This window comes from Rana temporaria, chromosome 7 (assembly GCF_905171775.1).
Source record: "Rana temporaria chromosome 7, aRanTem1.1, whole genome shotgun sequence".
Taxonomy (NCBI): domain Eukaryota; kingdom Metazoa; phylum Chordata; class Amphibia; order Anura; family Ranidae; genus Rana; species Rana temporaria.
Genome location: NC_053495.1, coordinates 1664033 through 1684216, shown reverse-complemented (window position 1 = coordinate 1684216; position 20184 = coordinate 1664033). Strand labels below are relative to the sequence as shown.

Genomic DNA, 20184 nt, shown 5'->3' with positions numbered 1-20184 from the left:
GTGGGATGGAGGAGATACCAGGGAGGGCGGGAATCTTTGCGGAAGGAATTGGTGGGATAGGGGGAGTGTTTGGGGAAGTGGAGCAGAAAGTTGGGGGACGGGGGGGGACATTGGGAGAGCAGCAGTTAATCCAATCATCCTGGTACTTTGGCGTGTCATGGCCGACGTTGATTGTCCCGCTACCTGAACGGAGGTGTGAAACGTTGTGAAACGTTCCGTTCTAATTAACGTAATGGAATCTCTGTGGTGCTGAGAGTCTGAGACGGGTGATAATTGTTGAGGTCACATGGCCGAAGGTGTAAATTGTTGTCACATCACCAGAGTGGTGACGCTGAAACTGCATTATAAGTGGGGGGCAGATGGTGCTGAAGTTCTCCACCCCCCCCCCCCGTTTCCGAAAGGTCGCCCCAAACTTCATTTACCTGGAGCCTTGTGCCGCCTCTCTGCATCCCCCCCCCCCCCCCCGGCAGGTCTGATAGGGCCCCAACAGGCACATTCGTGTACAGGATTGCCAGCTCACATCTGAACGATGTTCTCTGGCTACAAGGGTTGTCTATTTTTTAAATGACCGATTGATGGCAACAGCAATGCATAAAGGGCTCGTCAATGCGCGTTACAAATGCACAATATAAATGCATGAAAGGGCGTGAATCAAGAATCTAATCTGTGAGACTTCCTGTAATAAAGACCGCCCACTGCTGCTCTCTCTCCTTGTGCAGGAAGACTGGTCTTGTCTCCGCCCCTCCTGTAGTAGGTGGGGCCTGCTAGGCTCCTCCCATAGCTTTGCTCTTTCTCCATGTGCAGGGGGACGGGTCTTGTCTCCCTCCCCCTCCTGTAGTTTTCTGTAGTGGGTGGAGCCTTCTGGGCCCCACCCACGGCTTTACTCTCTCTCTCTTTTTGCAGGGGGACGGGTCTTGTCTCCCCCTCCTGTAATTTTCTGTAGTGGGTGGAGCCTGCTATGTACAGATGGAGGCGTGGCTTGGCCTATAGATCTGTTAGGGCCAGATTCTCAGTGGAGATACGACGGCGTATCTCTGCGTTGTGCCGTCGTATTTACCGTATGCGCCTGATTCTTACAATCAGTTACGCATAGATATCTATTAGATCCGACAGGCGTAAGTCACTAGGGGAGTGTACGCTGATTTACGCTTCGAAATATGTAAATCAGCTAGATACGCAAATTCACAAACGTACGCCCGGCCGACGCAGTAAAGTTACGCTGTTTACGTTAGGCTTTTCCTGGCGTATAGTTACCCCTGCTATATGGTGGCATAAGTGCAGCGTACCAATGTTAAGTATGGCCGTCGTTCCCGCGTCGAAATTTGAAAATTTTACGTCGTTTGCGTAACTCGTCCGTGAATGGGGCTGGACGTAATTTACATTCACGTCAAAACCAATACGTCCTTGCGGCGTATTAAGAGCAATGCACACTGGGAGATTTCCACAGACGGCGCATGCGCCGTTCGTGAAAAAACGTCAATCACGTCGGGTCACAGAACATTTACATAAAACACGCCCCCCTGTTCCACATTTGAATTAGGCGGGCTTACGCCGGCCGATTTACGCTACGCCGCCGCAACTTACGGAGCAAGTGCTTGGAGAATACAGCACTTGCCCGTCTAAGTTGCGGAGGCGTAACGTAAAGCGGATACGTTACGCCGCCGCAAAGATACGCCGCTGGACGAGAATCTGGCCCTTAGTGTTTTATGGAGACAATAAGGACATTTCCCAGCATCCGCCATCTGATTGATAGGAGGAGATTCATCCTCAGGTCTGAGCTTCTCCAGCAAAGAGTTCATAAAATGTTGAGAAGCCGAAGCCCCCCGACGTTTAATCTGACCGCAGATCCACTAAATGTGATTCCATTTCATCCCGTTCTCTGCATTTCAGGGCTTTGATATCCTTTGTAAGCGGGTCAGCCGGACGTTTGTAGCTTATTTCTTCTTTATGGATGTTATTAAATGTTCTTTGATTTCCTGAAGTCATTTGTGAGCATTAAAGCGGAACTCCGAACCCAGAACTTTCATGGAAATAGAAATCTTCATAAGCCACAAATAGAAATCCTCTTTGAGTGCAAAAACCTGGATATTACATTGTAAAAGTAGCCTCATCACAAAGCCTGTGCCAAGAGCAGAGCTGTGGGAGGGGCCCAACAGGCCCCACCCACTACATACTGCCTGCAGAAAACTACAGGATGGGGCGGGGCCAAGGCCAGTCACCCTGCATAAGGAGAGAGAGCAGAGCTGTGGGAGGGGCTCAGGAGACCCCACCCATTGCAGGCTGCCTACATGAGGGGGTGGAAAGATACTAAGCCACTCCTCCATCTGGACATAGCCTGTACAGTGAGCAGAGATGTAGAAGTCTAGTAGGCTCCACCCACTACTGGCAATAAACTGCAGGAAGGGGTGGGGCCAAGACCCATCCTCCTGAACAAGGAGAGAGAGCAGAGCTGTGGGAGGGTCTGAGCAGGCCGCACCCACTGCAGGCTGCCTGCAGAAAACTACAGGAGGGGGCGGAGACAAGAACAGTCCCCCTGCACAAGGAGAGAGAGCAGAGCTGTGGGAGTGGCCCAGCAGGCTCCACCCACTAATAGGGGCAGAGACAAGACCAGACTAGACCGTCCCCCTGTACAAGGAGAGAGAGCAGAGCTGTGGGAGGTGCCCAGCAGGCTCCACCCACTAATAGGGGGCGGAGACAAGACCAGACTAGACTGTCCCCCTGTACAAGGAGAGAGAGCAGAGCTATGGGAGTGGCCCAGCAGGCTCCACCCACTAATAGGGGGCGGAGACAAGACCAGACTAGACCGTCCCCCTGTACAAGGAGAGAGAGCAGAGCTGTGGGAGTGGCCCAGCAGGCTCCACCCACTAATAGGAGGTGGAGACAAGACCAGACTAGACCATCTCCCTGTACAAGGAGAGAGAGCAGAGCTGTGGGAGGGGCCCAGCAGGCCCCACCTTCTACAGGAGGGGGCGGAGACAAGACCAGTCCCCCTGCACAAGGACAGAGGGCAGAAGTGGGCGGTCTTTATTACAGGAAGTCTCACACTGGATCACTGCACAGATCTGGAAAAAATACACAAAGATCACCGAGATTCCAGAAGAAGACACATGACCGATGGATTTATTATCCCGAAGTTCAAAATTCACAACTTTAATCATGTTTAAATGTACAAAAATCAATACGATCAATCAATAAAGCTTAATACAAACTTTATCAGAGGTAGGGATTATCTAGGACAATTATGGGACGGGGGGGGGGGTGTGGTTTGGTGTTGAGTACCACTGACTATGGGGGTGGGGGTGGGGGGTTGGTTAGAATATCTGTAACAATTGTTAATGTAATGATTATATTTGCAGCTCCTCCCAGCTGGGTGCAGAAGATTAATGACGCCCACATTGCGATAGAAGAAAACATTTTACTGGAATGTAAAGCAAGCGGGCGGCCAAAACCAACATATACCTGGCTGAAGAACGGGCAGCGGCTTCAGAGCAAAGTAAGTACCCGGGGGGGGAGAGATCACAGCCCGCACCTCCTCCCGGATCTCCCCTCCTCTCCTTGCCCCCTTCCAGCACTGAGCTGACGGAAGTAAAGGTCACTACTCCTGTCAGCCGTATAGTAGAAGGAACTTGTAGCACCCCCTATCCCTACAATACATTCTGCGCCCAGGGCAGCCGTCCCTTCTTCCCACCACGGGGGGAGGAGCTTATGGGGGAGAGAGATCACAGCCCACACCACCTCCCAGATCTCCCCTCCTCTCCTTGCCCCCTCCAGCGCTGAGCTGACAGAATTAGAGGTCACTACTCCTGTCAGCCTTATAGTAGAAGGAACTTGTGGCACCCCCTATCCCTACAATACATTCTGTGCCCAGGGCAGTCTCCCTTCTTCCCACCCCTTGTCCCCGTCCTCTTGGTTGGTCTCACCCAGACCTGAAGATTGCACAGCTAGAGTCTGCACCACCCAGTGGCCAGCAGGGCGATGCATGCATGTCTAAAGGGATACAGGGGAATGTGTTCTTTCATATAGCACAATTGAAATGCCGGGACACTGTTAACCTGGTCCACACATCGTCTGCCCACTTTGTTTGGCGGATGTGCTCCAACAACACCCACTTTATGGGTTGGTCAGGCCCAGACCCTGCCCTTAAATATAAAAGTACCACCCACCTCACATGATTGGTCAGGCCCAGACCCTGCCCTCAAATATACAAGTACCACCCGCCTCACATGATTGGTCTGGCCCAGACCCTGCAGATTAAAGTGTCCACCACCCGGTGGCCGGTAGAGAACAGCATGCAGATCTAAAAGGATGCCAGGTGTGTGTTCTTTCACATAACACTTCGGCTCCAACCTTCATCACCCATTGAAACGAATCTCCGCCACTATCAGACAGTGAGGTACACGGGCCACATCATGTGACCACAAGATAAAAGTGGGCGAGGTCCGCATCCAATAACGTTCTTTCCCAATGTGATGATGTCATGCATTGTTGCTGGTGGGTGTGTCCAAGACGGCCAATGAGGAAGTGCTGAATGCAGAGGAGACAGAGGGAGGGGCGGGGCCCAGTGATTTCCAAGGAAGAAGTGTTACTGTGGGGGCGGGGGTGGGGGAGGGGACAATAAAATGAATGAATAATTTTCTGGTGTTTTTCTTGGTTTTCCATTTTTACGCGTTTCGCGGCTCGCCAATGTTTTTTCCCCCGTTGGTCGCTCCAGGTTTTGTTCTCTGTCCCCCGTCTGTTGTAGTTTTCTCTCTCTCTGACGCCGCCCTCTTTTCTCCTCCCCCAGGGACGCCTCCAGATTGAACACGGCAGCCTGACCATCGCGTCGGTGAACAGCTCCGACTCCGGAATGTACCAGTGCCTGGCCGAAAACAAACACGGGACCATTTACTCCAGCGCCGAGCTGAGGGTGATCGGTGAGGCTGAATTTATATCTCATCGCGGGAGGTCCTTTGGAGTTTCTCCAGTCTGGGCCGCTACGGGGGGGGGGGGGGGGAGGGGGAGGGGGAGGTCCTCCTCTATCTGTGGTTATCCGGCATCATCGGATCGAAATTCAGAAGAAACGTTTCTGCAGCTCCAGAATTGTTACATTGTACAGTGAGGGGGGGGAAGGTATCTGATCGGCTGCTGATTTTGTGACAAAGGAACGATCGGCCTCTATAATCTTATTGGTCGGTTTATTATCACAGTGAGAGAAAAACAACAAAAATATCCAGAAAAACTTATTTCATAAAAGTTATAAATTGATTTGAATTTTAATAAGTGAAATAAGTATTTGATCCCCGACCAATCAGCGAGATTTCCGGCTCCCGGGTGTCTTCTCTCTCTCCCCCTCCTCTCTCTGTCTCTTCCTCTCTCCCCCCTCCTCTCTCTGTCTCTTTCTCTCTCCCCCTCCTCTCTCTGTCTCTTCCTCTCTCCCCCTCCTCTCTCTGTCTCTTCTCTCTCTCCCCCTCCTCTCTCTGTCTCTTCCTCTCTCTCCCTCCTCCTCTCTCTGTCTCTTCCTCTCTCCCCCCTCCTCTCTCTGTCTCTTTCTCTCTCCCCCTCCTCTCTCTGTCTCTTTCTCTCTCCCCCTCCTCTCTCTGTCTCTTCCTCTCTCCCCCCTCCTCTCTCTGTCTCTTTCTCTCTCCCCCTCCTCTCTCTGTCTCTTCCTCTCTCCTCCTCCTCTCTCTGTCTCTTCCTCTCTCCTCCTCCTCTCTCTGTCTCTTCTCTCTCTCCCCCTCCTCTCTCTGTCTCTTCCTCTCTCCTCCTCCTCTCTCTGTCTCTTCTCTCTCTCCCCCTCCTCTCTCTGTCTCTTCCTCTCTCCTCCTCCTCTCTCTGTCTCTTCTCTCTCTCCCCCTCCTCTCTCTGTCTCTTCTCTCTCTCCCCCTCCTCTCTCTGTCTCTTCCTCTCTCCTCCTCCTCTCTCTGTCTCTTCCTCTCTCTCCCTCCTCTCTCTGTCTCTCCCTCTCTCTCCCCCTCCTCTCTCTGTCTCTCCCTCTCTCTCCCTCCTCCTCTCTCTGTCTCTTCCTCTCTCCCCCCTCCTCTCTCTGTCTCTTTCTCTCTCCCCCTCCTCTCTCTGTCTCTTCCTCTCTCCCCCTCCTCTCTCTGTCTCTTCTCTCTCTCCCCCTCCTCTCTCTGTCTCTTCCTCTCTCTCCTCCTCCTCTCTCTGTCTCTTCTCTCTCTCCCCCTCCTCTCTCTGTCTCTTCCTCTCTCTCCCTCCTCTCTCTGTCTCTCCCTCTCTCTCCCCCTCCTCTCTCTGTCTCTTCCTCTCTCTCCCTCCTCCTCTCTCTGTCTCTTCCTCTCTCCCCCCTCCTCTCTCTGTCTCTTTCTCTCTCCCCCTCCTCTCTCTGTCTCTTCCTCTCTCCTCCTCCTCCTCTCTCTGTCTCTTCTCTCTCTCCCCCTCCTCTCTCTGTCTCTTCTCTCTCTCCCCCTCCTCTCTCTGTCTCTTCCTCTCTCCTCCTCCTCTCTCTGTCTCTTCTCTCTCTCCCCCTCCTCTCTCTGTCTCTTCCTCTCTCCTCCTCCTCTCTCTGTCTCTCCCTCTCTCCCCCCTCCTCTCTCTGTCTCTTCCTCTCTCTCCCTCCTCTCTCTGTCTCTTTCTCTCTCCTCCTCTCTCTGTCTCTTCCTCTCTCCCCCCTCCTCTCTGTCTCTGTCTCTCCCTCTCTCCCCCCTCCTCTCTCTGTCTCTTCCCCTCCCGATCAATCAGCGAGATTTCCGGCTGCCGGGTGTCTTCTATACAGGCAACAAGCTGAGATTAGGAGCACTCTCTCTCTCTCTCTCTCTCTCTCTCTCTCTCTCTCTTAAAGGGAGTGCTCCTAATCTCAGCTTGTTACAGAAGCAACCAATCAGATTCCAATCTCTCCACCACGGGGAAGAGCAAAGATCTGTCCAAGGATGTCGGGGAGAAGGTTGTAGATCTACACAAGGGGCTAGATTCACAAAGTAGTTACAGCGGCGTATCAGTAGATATGCCGTCGTAACTCTGAATCTGCGCCGTCGTAAATTTAAGCGTATTCTGGAAACCAGATACGCTTAAATTAGGCTAAGATACGAGCGGCGTAAGTCTCCTACGACATTGTATCGTAGGGTGCAATACTGATGCTGGCCGCTAGGGGTGCTTCTGTTGTTTTCTGCGTAGAATATGCAAATGACCTAGATACGCCGATTCACAAACGTACATACGCCCGGCGCAATTTATTTACGTCGTTTACGTTAGGCTTTTTCGACGTAAGGTTGCTCCTGCTATTAGGTGGCGCAGCCAATGTTAAGTATGGACGTCGTTCCCGCTTCGAAATTTGAAGCGGGAACGACATTTGAATTTTTACGTCGTTTGTGTAAGTCGTTCGCGAATAGGGCTGGACGTAAAGCAATGACAATTTGCGGCGGAATTTAGAGCATGCGCACTGGGATACTTTCACGAACGGCGCATGCGCCGCTCGTAAAAAACGCGGGGTCAACCTTAATTTTAAAAAAAGACGCCCCCCTCATCATCATTTGAATGAGGCGCGCTTACGCCGGCCCCATTTACGCTACGCCGCCATAAGTTAGAAGGCAAGTGCTTTGTGAATACAGTACTTGCTTCTCAAACTTACGGCAGCGCAGCGTAAATACGATACGCTGCGCCGCTGTAATACTGGGCGCATCTACATGAATCTAGCCCAAGGCTGGAAAGGGCTACAAGACCCTCGCCAAAAAGCTCTCCTGGACTGAAATAGCTTATAGTCTGACAAATGCGCAACAATGTAAATGTAAAACGTATTTGACTCTTTCTGTTTTTTAATGTCGCATTTCACCTATTTTTTTTTTTTTTTATAATGTAATTGTATCTGACAGTTACACATTTAAATAGAAGGCACTGCAGACTTCACTGCAGCCTGAAGGTGGCAGTGTTGTGACCACAAATAGTAGGTTTGCACCGATACGGATCTATTGTACGGACTCGAATCGCACCGCAGAGGTATCGGTACTCGCTAGGAGTGAGTACTTCACCAAATAAAACCGGTACACAAAAAAAACGGTATTGGTGAATTCCTAATCAATAGCATGAGAAAACAAATCAATCTGGAGAGGATGTCGTAAAACAGCCATTTTTTTCCGGAAGACAAAAAGTCCTTCTGAAAGGGAAGTCTTTTAGCTCCCAAAACGCGTTGGCTTTACCTTCTGACTTCCCATAGTGAATAATAAATCTTTACTGGACTTATCCTTGTGTTATCATAGACCAGTGTTTCTCAACTCCAGTCCTCAAGGCGCCCCAACAGGTCATGTTTTCAGGATTTCCCTCAGATGAAACAGCTGTGGTAATTACAAGGAAGTGAAACTGATCAAATCACCTGTGCAAAATAATGGAAAGCCTGAAAACATGACCTGTTGGGGCGCCTTGAGGACTGGAGTTGAGAAACCCTGTCATAGACTCTTTGGGGCTGGGGGGGGGGGGTGGAGACCGTCTGGTGAGTAGTTTATTGTCCTCTCAGCAGAGCCCGGCCAATGGAGAATACCCGTTTGTGGCGCATAAAGTTTATTAGAAGGTTTTTATGTCTTCAGTGAAAGTGACTGGGGATTGGTAGTGACAGGTTCTCTTTAAACCGGTTTAAATCTCTAACCAATTTTTTTCCCCTCTGGTAGCGGTTGGCCCCGACTTCTCCGGCGTGTTCGTCAGAAGAGTGACCCTGGGAAAAGTGGGAGGATTTGTTCTGATTGAGTGCAAACCGCGAGCTTCCCCGAAACCGGCCATCGCCTGGAAGAGGGGGCGGGACCTGGTGAGGCCGAACGCCAAGTGAGTGCGAGAATAAGTCTCCATGAAAGAAACTATTCATTCCATCATTCTTCCTCTCTCTCTCCTCCTCTCTCTGTCTCTTCCTCTCTCCCCCCTCCTCTCTCTCTCTCTGTCTCTTCCTCTCTCTCCCCCCTCCTCTCTCTCTCTCTGTCTCTTCCTCTCTCTGTCTCTCCCTCTCTCCCCCTCCTCTCTCTGTCCCATCCTCTCTCCTCCTCCTCTCTCCGTCTCTTCCTCTCTCCCCTCCTCTCTCTGTCTCTTCCTCTCTCTCTCTCTCTCTCTCTCTCACTCTCTCCCCCCTCCTCTCTCTATCTCTCCCTCTCTCCCCCTCCTCTCTCTGTCTCTTCTCTCTCTCCCCCTCCTCTCTCTGTCTCTCCCTCTCTTCCCCCTCCTCTCTCTGTCTCTCCCTCTCTTCCCCCTCCTCTCTCTGTCTCTTCCTCTCTCCCCCTCCTCTCTCTGTCTCTTCCTCTCTCCCCCTCCTCTCTCTGTCTCTTCCTCTCTCCCTCCTCCTCTCTCTGTCTCTTCCTCTCTCCCCCTCCTCTCTCTGTCTCTTCCTCTCCCCCCTCCTCTCTCTGTCTCTTCCTCTCTCCCCCCTCCTCTCTCTGTCTCTTCCTCTCTCCCCCCTCCTATCTCTGTCTCTTCCTCTCTCCCCCTCCTCTCTCTGTCTCTTCCTCTCTCCCCCTCCTCTCTCTGTCTCTTCCTCTCTCCCCCTCCTCTCTCTGTCTCTTCCTCTCTCCCCCCTCCTCTCTCTGTCTCTTCCTCTCTCCCCCCTCATCTCATTGTCTCTTCCTCTCTCCCCCCTCCTCTCTCTGTCTCTTCCTCTCTCCCCCTCCTCTCTGTCTCTTCCTCTCTCCCCCTCCTCTCTCTGTCTCTTCCTCTCTCCCCCTCCTCTCTCTGTCTCTTCCTCTCTCCCCCTCCTCTCTCTGTCTCTTCCTCTCTCCCCTCCTCTCTCTGTCTCTTCCTCTCTCCTCATCCTCTCTCTGTCTCTCTCCCCCTCCTCTCTGTCTCTTCCTCTCTCTGTCTCTTCCTCTCTCCCCCTTCTCTCTCTGTCTCTTCCTCTCTCCCCCTCCTCTCTCTGTCTCTTCCTCTCTCCCCCTCCTCTCTCTGTCTCTTCCTCTCTCCCTCCTCCTCTCTCTGTCTCTCCCTCTCTCCCCCTCCTCTCTCTGTCCCATCCTCTCTCCTCCTCCTCTCTCCGTCTCTTCCTCTCTCCCCTCCTCTCTCTGTCTCTTCCTCTCTCTCTCTCTCTCTCTCTCACTCTCCCCCCTCCTCTCTCTATCTCTCCCTCTCTCCCCCTCCTCTCTCTGTCTCTCCCTCTCTTCCCCCTCCTCTCTCTGTCTCTTCTCTCTCTCCCCCTCCTCTCTCTGTCTCTCCCTCTCTTCCCCCTCCTCTCTCTGTCTCTCCCTCTCTTCCCCCTCCTCTCTCTGTCTCTTCCTCTCTCCCCCTCCTCTCTCTGTCTCTTCCTCTCTCCCCCTCCTCTCTCTGTCTCTTCCTCTCTCCCTCCTCCTCTCTCTGTCTCTTCCTCTCTCCCCCTCCTCTCTCTGTCTCTTCCTCTCCCCCCTCCTCTCTCTGTCTCTTCCTCTCTCCCCCCTCCTCTCTCTCTCTCTTCCTCTCTCCCCCCTCCTATCTCTGTCTCTTCCTCTCTCCCCCTCCTCTCTCTGTCTCTTCCTCTCTCCCCCTCCTCTCTCTGTCTCTTCCTCTCTCCCCCTCCTCTCTCTGTCTCTTCCTCTCTCCCCCCTCCTCTCTCTGTCTCTTCCTCTCTCCCCCCTCATCTCATTGTCTCTTCCTCTCTCCCCCCTCCTCTCTCTGTCTCTTCCTCTCTCCCCCTCCTCTCTGTCTCTTCCTCTCTCCCCCTCCTCTCTCTGTCTCTTCCTCTCTCCCCCTCCTCTCTCTGTCTCTTCCTCTCTCCCCCTCCTCTCTCTGTCTCTTCCTCTCTCCCCTCCTCTCTCTGTCTCTTCCTCTCTCCTCATCCTCTCTCTGTCTCTCTCCCCCTCCTCTCTGTCTCTTCCTCTCTCTGTCTCTTCCTCTCTCCCCCTTCTCTCTCTGTCTCTTCCTCTCTCCCCCTCCTCTCTCTGTCTCTTCCTCTCTCCCCCTCCTCTCTCTGTCTCTTCCTCTCTCCCTCCTCCTCTCTCTGTCTCTTCCTCTCTCCCCCCTCCTCTCTCTGTCTCTTCCTCTCCCCCCTCCTCTCTCTGTCTCTTCCTCTCTCCCCCCTCCTCTCTCTCTCTCTTCCTCTCTCCCCCCTCCTATCTCTGTCTCTTCCTCTCTCCCCCCTCCTCTCTCTGTCTCTTCCTCTCTCCCCCCTCCTCTCTCTGTCTCTTCCTCTCTCCCCCTCCTCTCTCTGTCTCTTCCTCTCTCCCCCCTCCTCTCTCTGTCTCTTCCTCTCTCCCCCCTCCTCTCATTGTCTCTTCCTCTCTCCCCCCTCCTCTCTCCCCCCTCCTCTCTCTGTCTCTTCCTCTCTCTGTCTCTTCCTCTCTCCCCCCTCCTCTCTCTGTCTCTTCCTCTCTCCCCCTTCTCTCTCTGTCTCTTCCTCTCTCCCCCCTCCTCTCTCTGTCTCTTCCTCTCTCTGTCTCTTCTCTCTCCCCCCTCCTCTCTCTGTCTCTTCCTCTCTCCCCCTCCTCTCTCTGTCTCTTCCTCTCTCCCCCCTCCTCTCTCTGTCTCTTCCTCTCTCCCCCTCCTCTCTCTGTCTCTTCCTCTCTCCCCCCTCCTCTCTCTGTCTCTTCTGTCTCTCCCCTCCTCTCTCTGTCTCTTCCTCTCTCCCCCCTCCTCTCTCTGTCTCTTCCTCTCTCCCCCTCCTCTCTCTGTCTCTTCTGTCTCTCCCCTCCTCTCTCTCTCTCCCTCTCTCCCCCCTCCTCTCTCTGTCTCTTCCTCCTCTCTCTGTCTCCTCCTCTCTCTCCCCCCTCCTCTCTCTGTCTCTCCCTCTCTCCCCCCTCCTCTCTCTGTCCCTTCCTCTCCCCCCTCCTCTCTCTATCTCTCTTTTTTCCTCTCTCTGTCTCTCCCTCCTCCTCTCTCTGTCTCTCCCTCTCTCCCCCCCTCTCTCTCTCCCCCTCCTCTCTCTGTCTCTTCCTCTCTCCCCCTCCTCTCTCTGTCTTTTCCTCTCTCCCCCCTCCTCTCTCTGTCTCTTCCTCTCTCTCTTTCCCCCTCCTCTCTGTCTCTTCCTCTCTCCCCCTCCTCTCTCTGTCTCTTCCTCTCTCTCTCTCCCCCTCCTCTCTGTCTCTTCCTCTCTCCCCCTCCTCTCTCTATCTCTCTTTTTTCCTCTCTCTGTCTCTCCCTCCTCCTCTCTCTGTCTCTTCCTCTCTCCCCCTCCTCTCTCTGCCTCTCCCTCTCCCCCCTCCTCTCTCTGTCTCTTCCTCTCTCCCCCCTCCTCTCCGTCTCTTCCTCTCCCCCTCCTCTCTCTGTCTCTTCCTCTCTCCCGCCTCCTCTCTCGGTCTCTTCCTCTCTCCCCCTCCTCTCTCTGTTTCTTCCTCTCTCCCCCCTCCTCTCTCTGTCTCTTCCTCTCTCCCCCTCCTCTCTCTGTCTCTTCCTCTCTCTCCCCCCTCCTCTCTCTGTCTCTTCTGTCTCTCCCCTCCTCTCTCTGTCTCTTCCTCTCTCCCCCCTCCTCTCTCTGTCTCTTCCTCTCTCCCCCCTCCTCTCTCTGTCTCTTCCTCTCTCCCCCCTCCTCTCTCTGTCTCTTCCTCTCTCCCCCCTCCTCTCTCTGTCTCTTCCTCTCTCCCCCCTCCTCTCTCTGTCTCTTCCTCTCTCCCCCCTCCTCTCTCTGTCTCTTCCTCTCTCCCCCCCCCTCTCTCTGTCTCTTCCTCTCTCCCCCCTCCTCTCTCTGTCTCTTCCTCTCTCCCCCCTCCTCTCTCTCTCTCTTCCTCTCTCCCCCCTCCTCTCTCTGTCTCTTCCTCTCTCCCCCCTCCTCTCTCTGTCTCTCCTCTCTCCCCCCTCCTCTCTCTGTCTCTTCCTCTCTCTGTCTCTCCCTCTCTCCCCCCTCCTCTCTCTGTCTCTTCCTCTCTCCCCCCTCCTCTCTCTGTCTCTCCTCTCTCCCCCCTCCTCTCTCTGTCTCTTCCTCTCTCTGTCTCTCCCTCTCTCCCCCCTCCTCTCTCTGTCTCTTCCTCTCTCCCCCCTCCTCTCTCTGTCTCTTCCTCTCTCTCCTCGCCTCTCTCCCCCCTCCTCTCTCTGTCTCTCCTCTCTCCCCCCTCCTCTCTCTGTCTCTCCTCTCTCCCTCCTCCTCTCTCTGTCTCCTACTCTCTCTGTCTCTCCTCTCTCCCTCCTCCTCTCTCTGTCTCCTACTCTCTCTGTCTCTCCTCTCTCCCCCCTCCTCTCTCTGTCTCTTCCTCTCTCCCCCCTCCTCTCTCTGTCTCTTCCTCTCTCTGTCTCTTCCTCTCTCTGTCTCTCCTCTCTCCCCCTCCTCTCTCTGTCTCTTCCTCTCTCTGTCTCTTCCTCTCTCTGTCTCTTCCTCTCTCTGTCTCTCCTCTCTCCCCCCCCCCCTCGATCTTCTATAACCTCCGGCTCCTCTTCGTATTCCAGGGTCTCAGTCTTGGATGACGGAAGTCTGAAGATCGCCAACCTCACCAAAGCGGACGCCGGGAGCTACACCTGTACAGCCAGCAATCACTTTGGCACGGCGAGCAGCACCGGCACCCTGGTGGTGAAAGGTAAGTGGGCAGAATATTCCCCCAAATCCCAGAATCTTCCTCATCCACACTGTGGAAGAGTTGTATGAAGAGGTCCCCGGGGTTGTATGAAGAGGTCCCCGGGGTTGTATGAAGAGGTCCCCGGGGTTGTATGAATAGGTCCCCGGGGTTGTATGAATAGGTCCCCGGGGTTGTATGAATAGGTCCCCGGGGTTGTATAAATAGGCCTGGGGTTGTATGAAGAGGTCCCCGGGGGTTGTATGAAGAGGTCCCCGGGGTTGTATAAATAGGCCTGGGGTTGTATGAAGAGGTCCCCGGGGTTGTATGAATAGGTCCCCGGGGTTGTATGAAGAGGTCCCCTGGGGTTGTATGAATAGGTCCCCGGGGTTGTATGAATAGGTCCCTGGGGTTGTATGAATAGGTCCCCGGGGTTGTATGAAGAGGTCCCCGGGGTTGTATGAATAGGTCCCTGGGGTTGTATGAATAGGTCCCTGGGGTTGTATGAAGAGGTCCCCGGGGGTTGTATGAAGAGGTCCCCGGGGTTGGATAAATAGGCCTGGGGTTGTATGAAGAGGTCCCCGGGGGTTGTATGAAGAGGTCCCCGGGGTTGTATGAAGAGGTCCCCGGGGGTTGTATGAAGAGGTCCCCGGGGTTGTATGAAGAGGTCCCCGGGGTTGTATGAATAGGTCCCCGGGGTTGTATGAAGAGGTCCCCGGGGTTGTATGAATAGGTCCCCGGGGTTGTATGAATAGGTCCCTGGGGTTGTATGAATAGGTCCCCGGGGTTGTATGAATAGGTCCCTGGGGTTGTATGAATAGGTCCCCGGGGTTGTATGAAGAGGTCCCCGGGGTTGTATGAAGAGGTCCCCGGGGGTTGTATGAAGAGGTCCCCGGGGTTGTATAAATAGGCCTGGGGTTGTATGAAGAGGTCCCCGGGGGTTGTATGAAGAGGTCCCCGGGGTTGTATGAAGAGGTCCCCGGGGAGTAGAACATTATTCCTCATGGGATTTCCTCAGGAGAACAAATCAGATTTCAGGTGGTCCTGGGCCCCGGATTTCAGGTGGTCCTGGGCCCCGGATTTCAGGTGGTCGGGGGTCCCGGATTTCAGGTGGTCCTGGGCCCCGGATTTCTGGTGGTCCTGGGCCCCTGGATTTTAGAGAGTTGGGGGCCCTGGATTTCAGGTGGTCCTAGGATACGGATTTCAGGTGGTCCTGGGCCCCGGTTTTCAGGTGGTCGGTGGTCCCGGATTTCAGGTGGTCCTGGGCCCCGGTTTTCAGGTGGTCCTGGGCCCCGGATTTCAGGTGGTCCTGGGCCCCGGTTTTCAGGTGGTCCTGGGCCCCGGATTTCAGGTGGTCGGGGGCCCCTGGATTTTAGGTGGTCGGGGGCCCCAGATTTCAGGTGGTCCTGGGATCCTCGGTATGACGGGAAGTGTCTTCTCTGACCTTCCCATGAACTGTCCTGGATGGAGGAGAAGCCATCTCAGCGCTGTGCAGATTAGAGATGTAATCCAAGGAATAGAGATGTCGGCGCCTCCCTCTGGTGATGAGAAGGATTTGCCGCGACTCCCTTCACACCGGAATATCATTTTCCGTGATGTCGGAGGAAGCTTTGTGATTTGAGTCATTACTGAGTGTAAGACGGTCCACAGAGGGACCTTCCCTGAGAGAATTCTGAAGGCGGCCATCACTGACCTCCTTCAGGAAGGATAACGGCTGTAATGCCGACCCTCCAACTTCACTGACCCGCAGTTATCTCTGAGTCGGCCTCTCAGTCCAGGAAGTAGATGGTGACCCTGGAGGATGCCTGAAACAAGATGGCGCCATCCTTCTGGAGAGCCAAGCAGATTAAGGCCTTGCCAGAGGGAGTCCTGTGACCTCTGTGTAGTGCTGCCCCCCCCCCCCCCAGGGGCAGATGGATTGGCCCAAGGTCTTTCTCTAATTGAGGCTCCACATGCAGACCCTGGCTGAAAAGGCAGGCATGGACAGGGGTGGGACGGGGAGGAGCTAAATCTCTGACACGTGCTGAGTTTTAAGCTTGAGCTATTGAGCTCTGTAAACAAGAGACTTTTTTTCAACAGGTAAACATGTGAAAATAATTAGAGAGGTACATATGTACCCAATGGAAGGGAGGGGGGGGGGGCTCGTGACATAATTGACCTAATATGGGCAGATCTCGGCTCCGTATCATTGTACCCTCCCAGAAGCACTGTGAGAAGCCTGCTTAATCTCTCTGTAGTGGATTCATCCTTTATCAGTTGCAGAGTTCGCCGATCGATGATTGGATAGAACGGAAGGTCTGTGGGGTAAATGTACGGCTTGTAACGTTTGTTGTCCTGTGTCAGACCCCACCCAGGTTCTGGTGCCTCCCTCCAGCATGGACGTCACAGTGGGCGAGTCCATCGTCCTGCCCTGCCAGGTGTCACATGACCACTCCCTGGACATCTCCTTCTCCTGGGTCTTTAACGGGCAACTCATCGACTTCCAGAAAGACGGGGAACACTTCGAGCGAGTGGGAGGAGTAAGTATAAGCGAGTGGGAGGAGTAAGTGTGAGCGAGTGGGAGGAGTAAGTGTGAGCGAGTGGGAGGAGTAAGTGTGAAGCGAGTGGGAGAAGTAAGTGTGAGCAAGTGGGAGGAGTAAGTATGAGCGAGTGGGAGGAGTTAGTGTGAGCGAGTGGGAGGAGTAAGTGTGAGCGAGTGGGAGGAGTAAGTGTGAGCGAGTGGGAGGAGTAAGTATGAGCAAGTGGGAGGAGTAAGTGTGAGCGAGTGGGAGGAGTAAGTATAAGGCGAGTGGGAGGAGTAAGCATGAAGCGACTGGGAGGAGTAAGTGTGAGCGAGTGGGAGGAGTAAGTGTGAGCGAGTGGGAGGAGTAAGTGTGAGCGAGTGGGAGGAGTAAGTGTAAGCGAGTGGGAGGAGTAAGTGTGAGCGAGTGGGAGGAGTAAGTGTGAGCGAGTGGGAGGAGTAAGTGTGAGCGAGTGGGAGGAGTAAGTGTGAGCGAGTGGGAGGAGTAAGTGTGAGCGGGTGGGAGGAGTGTGTGTGAGCGAGTGGGAGGAGTAAGTATGAGCGAGTGGGAGGAGTAAGTATGAAGCGAGTGGGAGGAGTAAGTATGAGCGAGTGGGAGGAGTAAGTATGAAGTGAGGGGGAGGAGTAAGCATGAAGCGACTGGGAGGAGTAAGCATGAAGCGACTGGGAGGAGTAAGTGTGAGGCTAGTGGAAGGAGTAAGTATGAGCGAGTGGGAGGAGTAAGTGTGAGCGAGTGGGAGGAGTAAGTATGAGCGAGTGGGAGGAGTAAGTATGAGCGAGTGGGAGGAGTAAGTATGAGCGAGTGGGAGGAGTAAGTATGAAGCAAGTGGGAGGAGTAAGTGTGAGCGAGTGGGAGGAGTAAGTATGAGCGAGTGGGAGGAGTAAGTATGAGCGAGTGGGAGGAGTAAGTATGAGCGAGTGGGAGGAGTAAGTGTGAGCGAGTGGGAGGAGTAAGTATGAGCGAGTGGGAGGAGTAAGTATGAGCGAGTGGGAGGAGTAAGTATGAAGCGGGTGGGAGGAGCAAGTATGAGTGAGTGGGAGGAGTAAGTATGAAGCGAGTGGGAGGAGCAAGTATGAGCGAGTGGGAGGGCTAAGTATGAAGTGAGTGGGAGGGCTAAGTATGAGCGAGTGGGAGGAGCAAGTATGAGCGAGTGGGAGGCGCAAGTATGAGCGAGTGGGAGGAGTAAGTATGAAGCGAGTGGGAGGAAAAAGTATGAGCGAGTGGGAGGAGTAAGAATGAAGCGAGTGGGAGGAGCAAGTATGAGCGAGTGGGAGGAGTAAGAATGAAGCGAGTGGGAGGAGCAAGTATGAGCGAGTGGGAGGAGTAAGAATGAAGCGAGTGGGAGGAGCAAGTATGAGCGAGTGGGAGGAGTAAGAATGAAGCGAGTGGGAGGAGCAAGTATGAGCGAGTGGGAGGAGTAAGAATGAAGCGAGTGGGAGGAGCAAGTATGAGCGAGTGGGAATGTGAATTTAATTATTTTTTTTTCGGAAATTTATGAAAACCTGGAAATTAAAAAAATTGGAAATAAGAAGGAAAATCCGAAAATTCGAAAAAGAAAACTAAATTCTAGAAATTGGAATTTCCTTTCATGTTTGTATTAAATACGAATTCATCCGAAATAACAAATTAATAATAAATATAATGATAATAAAAACGTTTTATTATTGATTATGAATTGGTTGAGATGCGGCGTTTTGTTATTTCGGATGAATTCGTATTTGTTACAAACATGAAAGGAAATTCCAATTTCTAGAATTTAGTTCTTTTTTGAATTTTCGGATTTTCCTTCTTATTTCCAAATATTCGAATTTCCGGATTTTTGTAAATTTCCACGAAAACAAAGCCATTTTTCCGGCGTTGCGCATGTCTATTGGGGTAGATCTGGGGGGGCGTGTCCATTGCCGGTATTTTCCTGACCCCGCCCTCTTCTGTTTGCAGCAAGACTCGGCCGGAGATTTAATGATAAGAAGCATCCAACTGAAGCATGCTGGGAAATATATCTGCCTGGTCCACACCAGCGTAGACAAGCTGTCCGCCGGCGCCGATCTCATCGTCCGAGGTGAGGAGGGGGATGGGCGGGGTGATCGCTGTATTATTATTGGTGGATATGAAAGAGGACCGGTCATAAATTTGAGGACTGTTTCGTATTAAAAAATCCCGCGAAACTGAATGTACCTTCGTTCTGTGCAAATAGGGGACAAAATCAAATATTCTCAGGTAGGCAGATTCAGGTACAGTTACGGTATCCGTGGATACGCCGCCATAACTCTGAATCTGCACCATCGTATATTTAAGCGTATTCTCAAATTGAGATACACTTAAATGGTGCTAAGATACGTCCGCCGGCGCCGTCGTATCTTAGCTGTCTATTTACACCGGCCGCTAGGGGCACGTACGCTGATTTCCGCCTAGAAAACGTAAATCAGCGAGATACGCCTATTCACAAACGTACGTTTGCCCGTCGCAGTAAAGATACGCCGTTTACGTAAGGCGTTTTCAGGCGTAAAGATAAACCACCAAAAAGATGGCGCAGCCAATGTTAAGTACGGACGTCGGAACCGCGTCAAATTTTTCAATTTTTACGTCGTTTGCGTAAGTCGTCCGTGAATGGGGCTGGGCGCAATTTACGTTCACGTCGAAACCAATGAGTCTTTGCGGCGTAGTTTGGAGCAATGCGCACTGGGTTACGTCCACGGGCGGCGCTCGTTCAAAACGTCATTTACGTGGGGTCATGCTTAATTTACATAAAACACGCCCACCTCTTCCACATTTGAATTAGGCGCGCTTACGCCGGCACATTTACACTATGCCGCCGTAACTTAGGACGCAAGTTGTTTGTGAATACTGTACGTGCCTCCCTAACTTACGGCGGCGTAGCGCATATGAGATACGCTACGCCTGCCTAAAGTTAGGCACGGCTACCTGAATCTGGCTACGGCTTTTTTCCCTCTCCAGGTCGAATGTTTTTTATTCATAAGGCGCGAGTCAGGAAAAATTCTGCATTCTGGTCACTAGATGGAGCTGACGATACTTATTTCCTGTGAATATCAGCCGCTTCTTAATGGTAATAGTGTTTGACCTGTAGAGGAAATAGCCCAAGAACATTCGATTTTGTCCCATTTGCACAGGATAATCGTTCCCTACAGTATAAATATTCCCCAAAGTGGGGGGGGGGGAGGGAACACGTGGTACTGTAGAGTCCGGGACTGCTGACATTACATCCAATATGGCGGCCCCCAGCCGCAGTCTCGGGCCTTTGGGTAGGTGCAGACTGTACAGGTAAGTCGTCCTCTAGGGGGAGATTTGTGTACACTTCCTGTTTGTATATTTCAGGACCTCCCGGCCCGCCGGACGCTCTCACTGTGGAGGAAATCACCGACACCACCGCCCAACTCTCCTGGATGCCCGGAGTGGACAACCACAGTCCCATCACCATGTATGTGGTCCAGGCGAGGACCCCCTTCTCCGTGGGGTGGCAGGCGGTCAGCACAGGTGAGGAGGAGCCTTCCATACATCCCTATTACATCATCAGTGATGTCACCGCTCTCTAGTGATTGGATAGGCTGCATTCTCAGTGATGTCACCGCTCTCTAGTGATTGGATAGGCTGCATTCTCAGTGATGTCACCGCTCTCTAGTGAATGGATAGGCTGCATTCTCAGTGATGTCACCGCTCTCTAGTGATTGGATAGGCTGCATTCTCTGTGATGTCACCGCTCTCTAGTGATTGGATAGGCTGCATTCTCAGTGATGTCACCGCTCTCTAGTGATTGGATAGGCTGCATTCTCAGTGATGTCACCGCTCTCTAGTGAATGGATAGGCTGCATTCTCAGTGATGTCACCGCTCTCTAGTGATTGGATAGGCTGCATTCTCAGTGATGTCACCGCTCTCTAGTGATTGGATAGGCTGCATTCTCAGTGATGTCACCGCTCTCTAGTGATTGGATAGGCTGCATTCTCAGTGATGTCACCGCTCTCTAGTGATTGGATAGGCTGCATTCTCAGTGATGTCACCGCTCTCTAGTGAATGGATAGGCTGCATTCTCAGTGATGTCACCGCTCTCTAGTGATTGGATAGGCTGCATTCTCAGTGATGTCACCGCTCTCTAGTGATTGGATAGGCTGCATTCTCAGTGATGTCACCGCTCTCTAGTGAATGGATAGGCTGCATTCTCAGTGATGTCACCGCTCTCTAGTGATTGGATAGGCTGCATTCTCTGTGATGTCACCGCTCTCTAGTGATTGGATAGGCTGCATTCTCAGTGATGTCACCGCTCTCTAGTGATTGGATAGGCTGCATTCTCAGTGATGTC

The 20184-nt window shown here is 52.9% G+C and overlaps 1 protein-coding gene across 3 annotated transcripts in view; it reads left to right on the top strand.

Annotated features, from left to right (window-relative positions):
• CNTN4 (contactin 4) overlaps nt 1–20184 on the top strand; it is a 221745-nt gene that overhangs the window by 178060 nt on the left and 23501 nt on the right. For all 3 annotated transcript variants that reach the window (XM_040358652.1, XM_040358653.1, XM_040358651.1), the window contains exons 9-15: nt 3357–3493; nt 4784–4913; nt 8595–8745; nt 13246–13373; nt 15693–15868; nt 17810–17930; nt 19205–19363. In XM_040358652.1, coding sequence (XP_040214586.1) covers nt 3357–3493; nt 4784–4913; nt 8595–8745; nt 13246–13373; nt 15693–15868; nt 17810–17930; nt 19205–19363 — 1002 coding nt within the window. The remainder of the gene's footprint in view (nt 1–3356; nt 3494–4783; nt 4914–8594; nt 8746–13245; nt 13374–15692; nt 15869–17809; nt 17931–19204; nt 19364–20184) is intronic.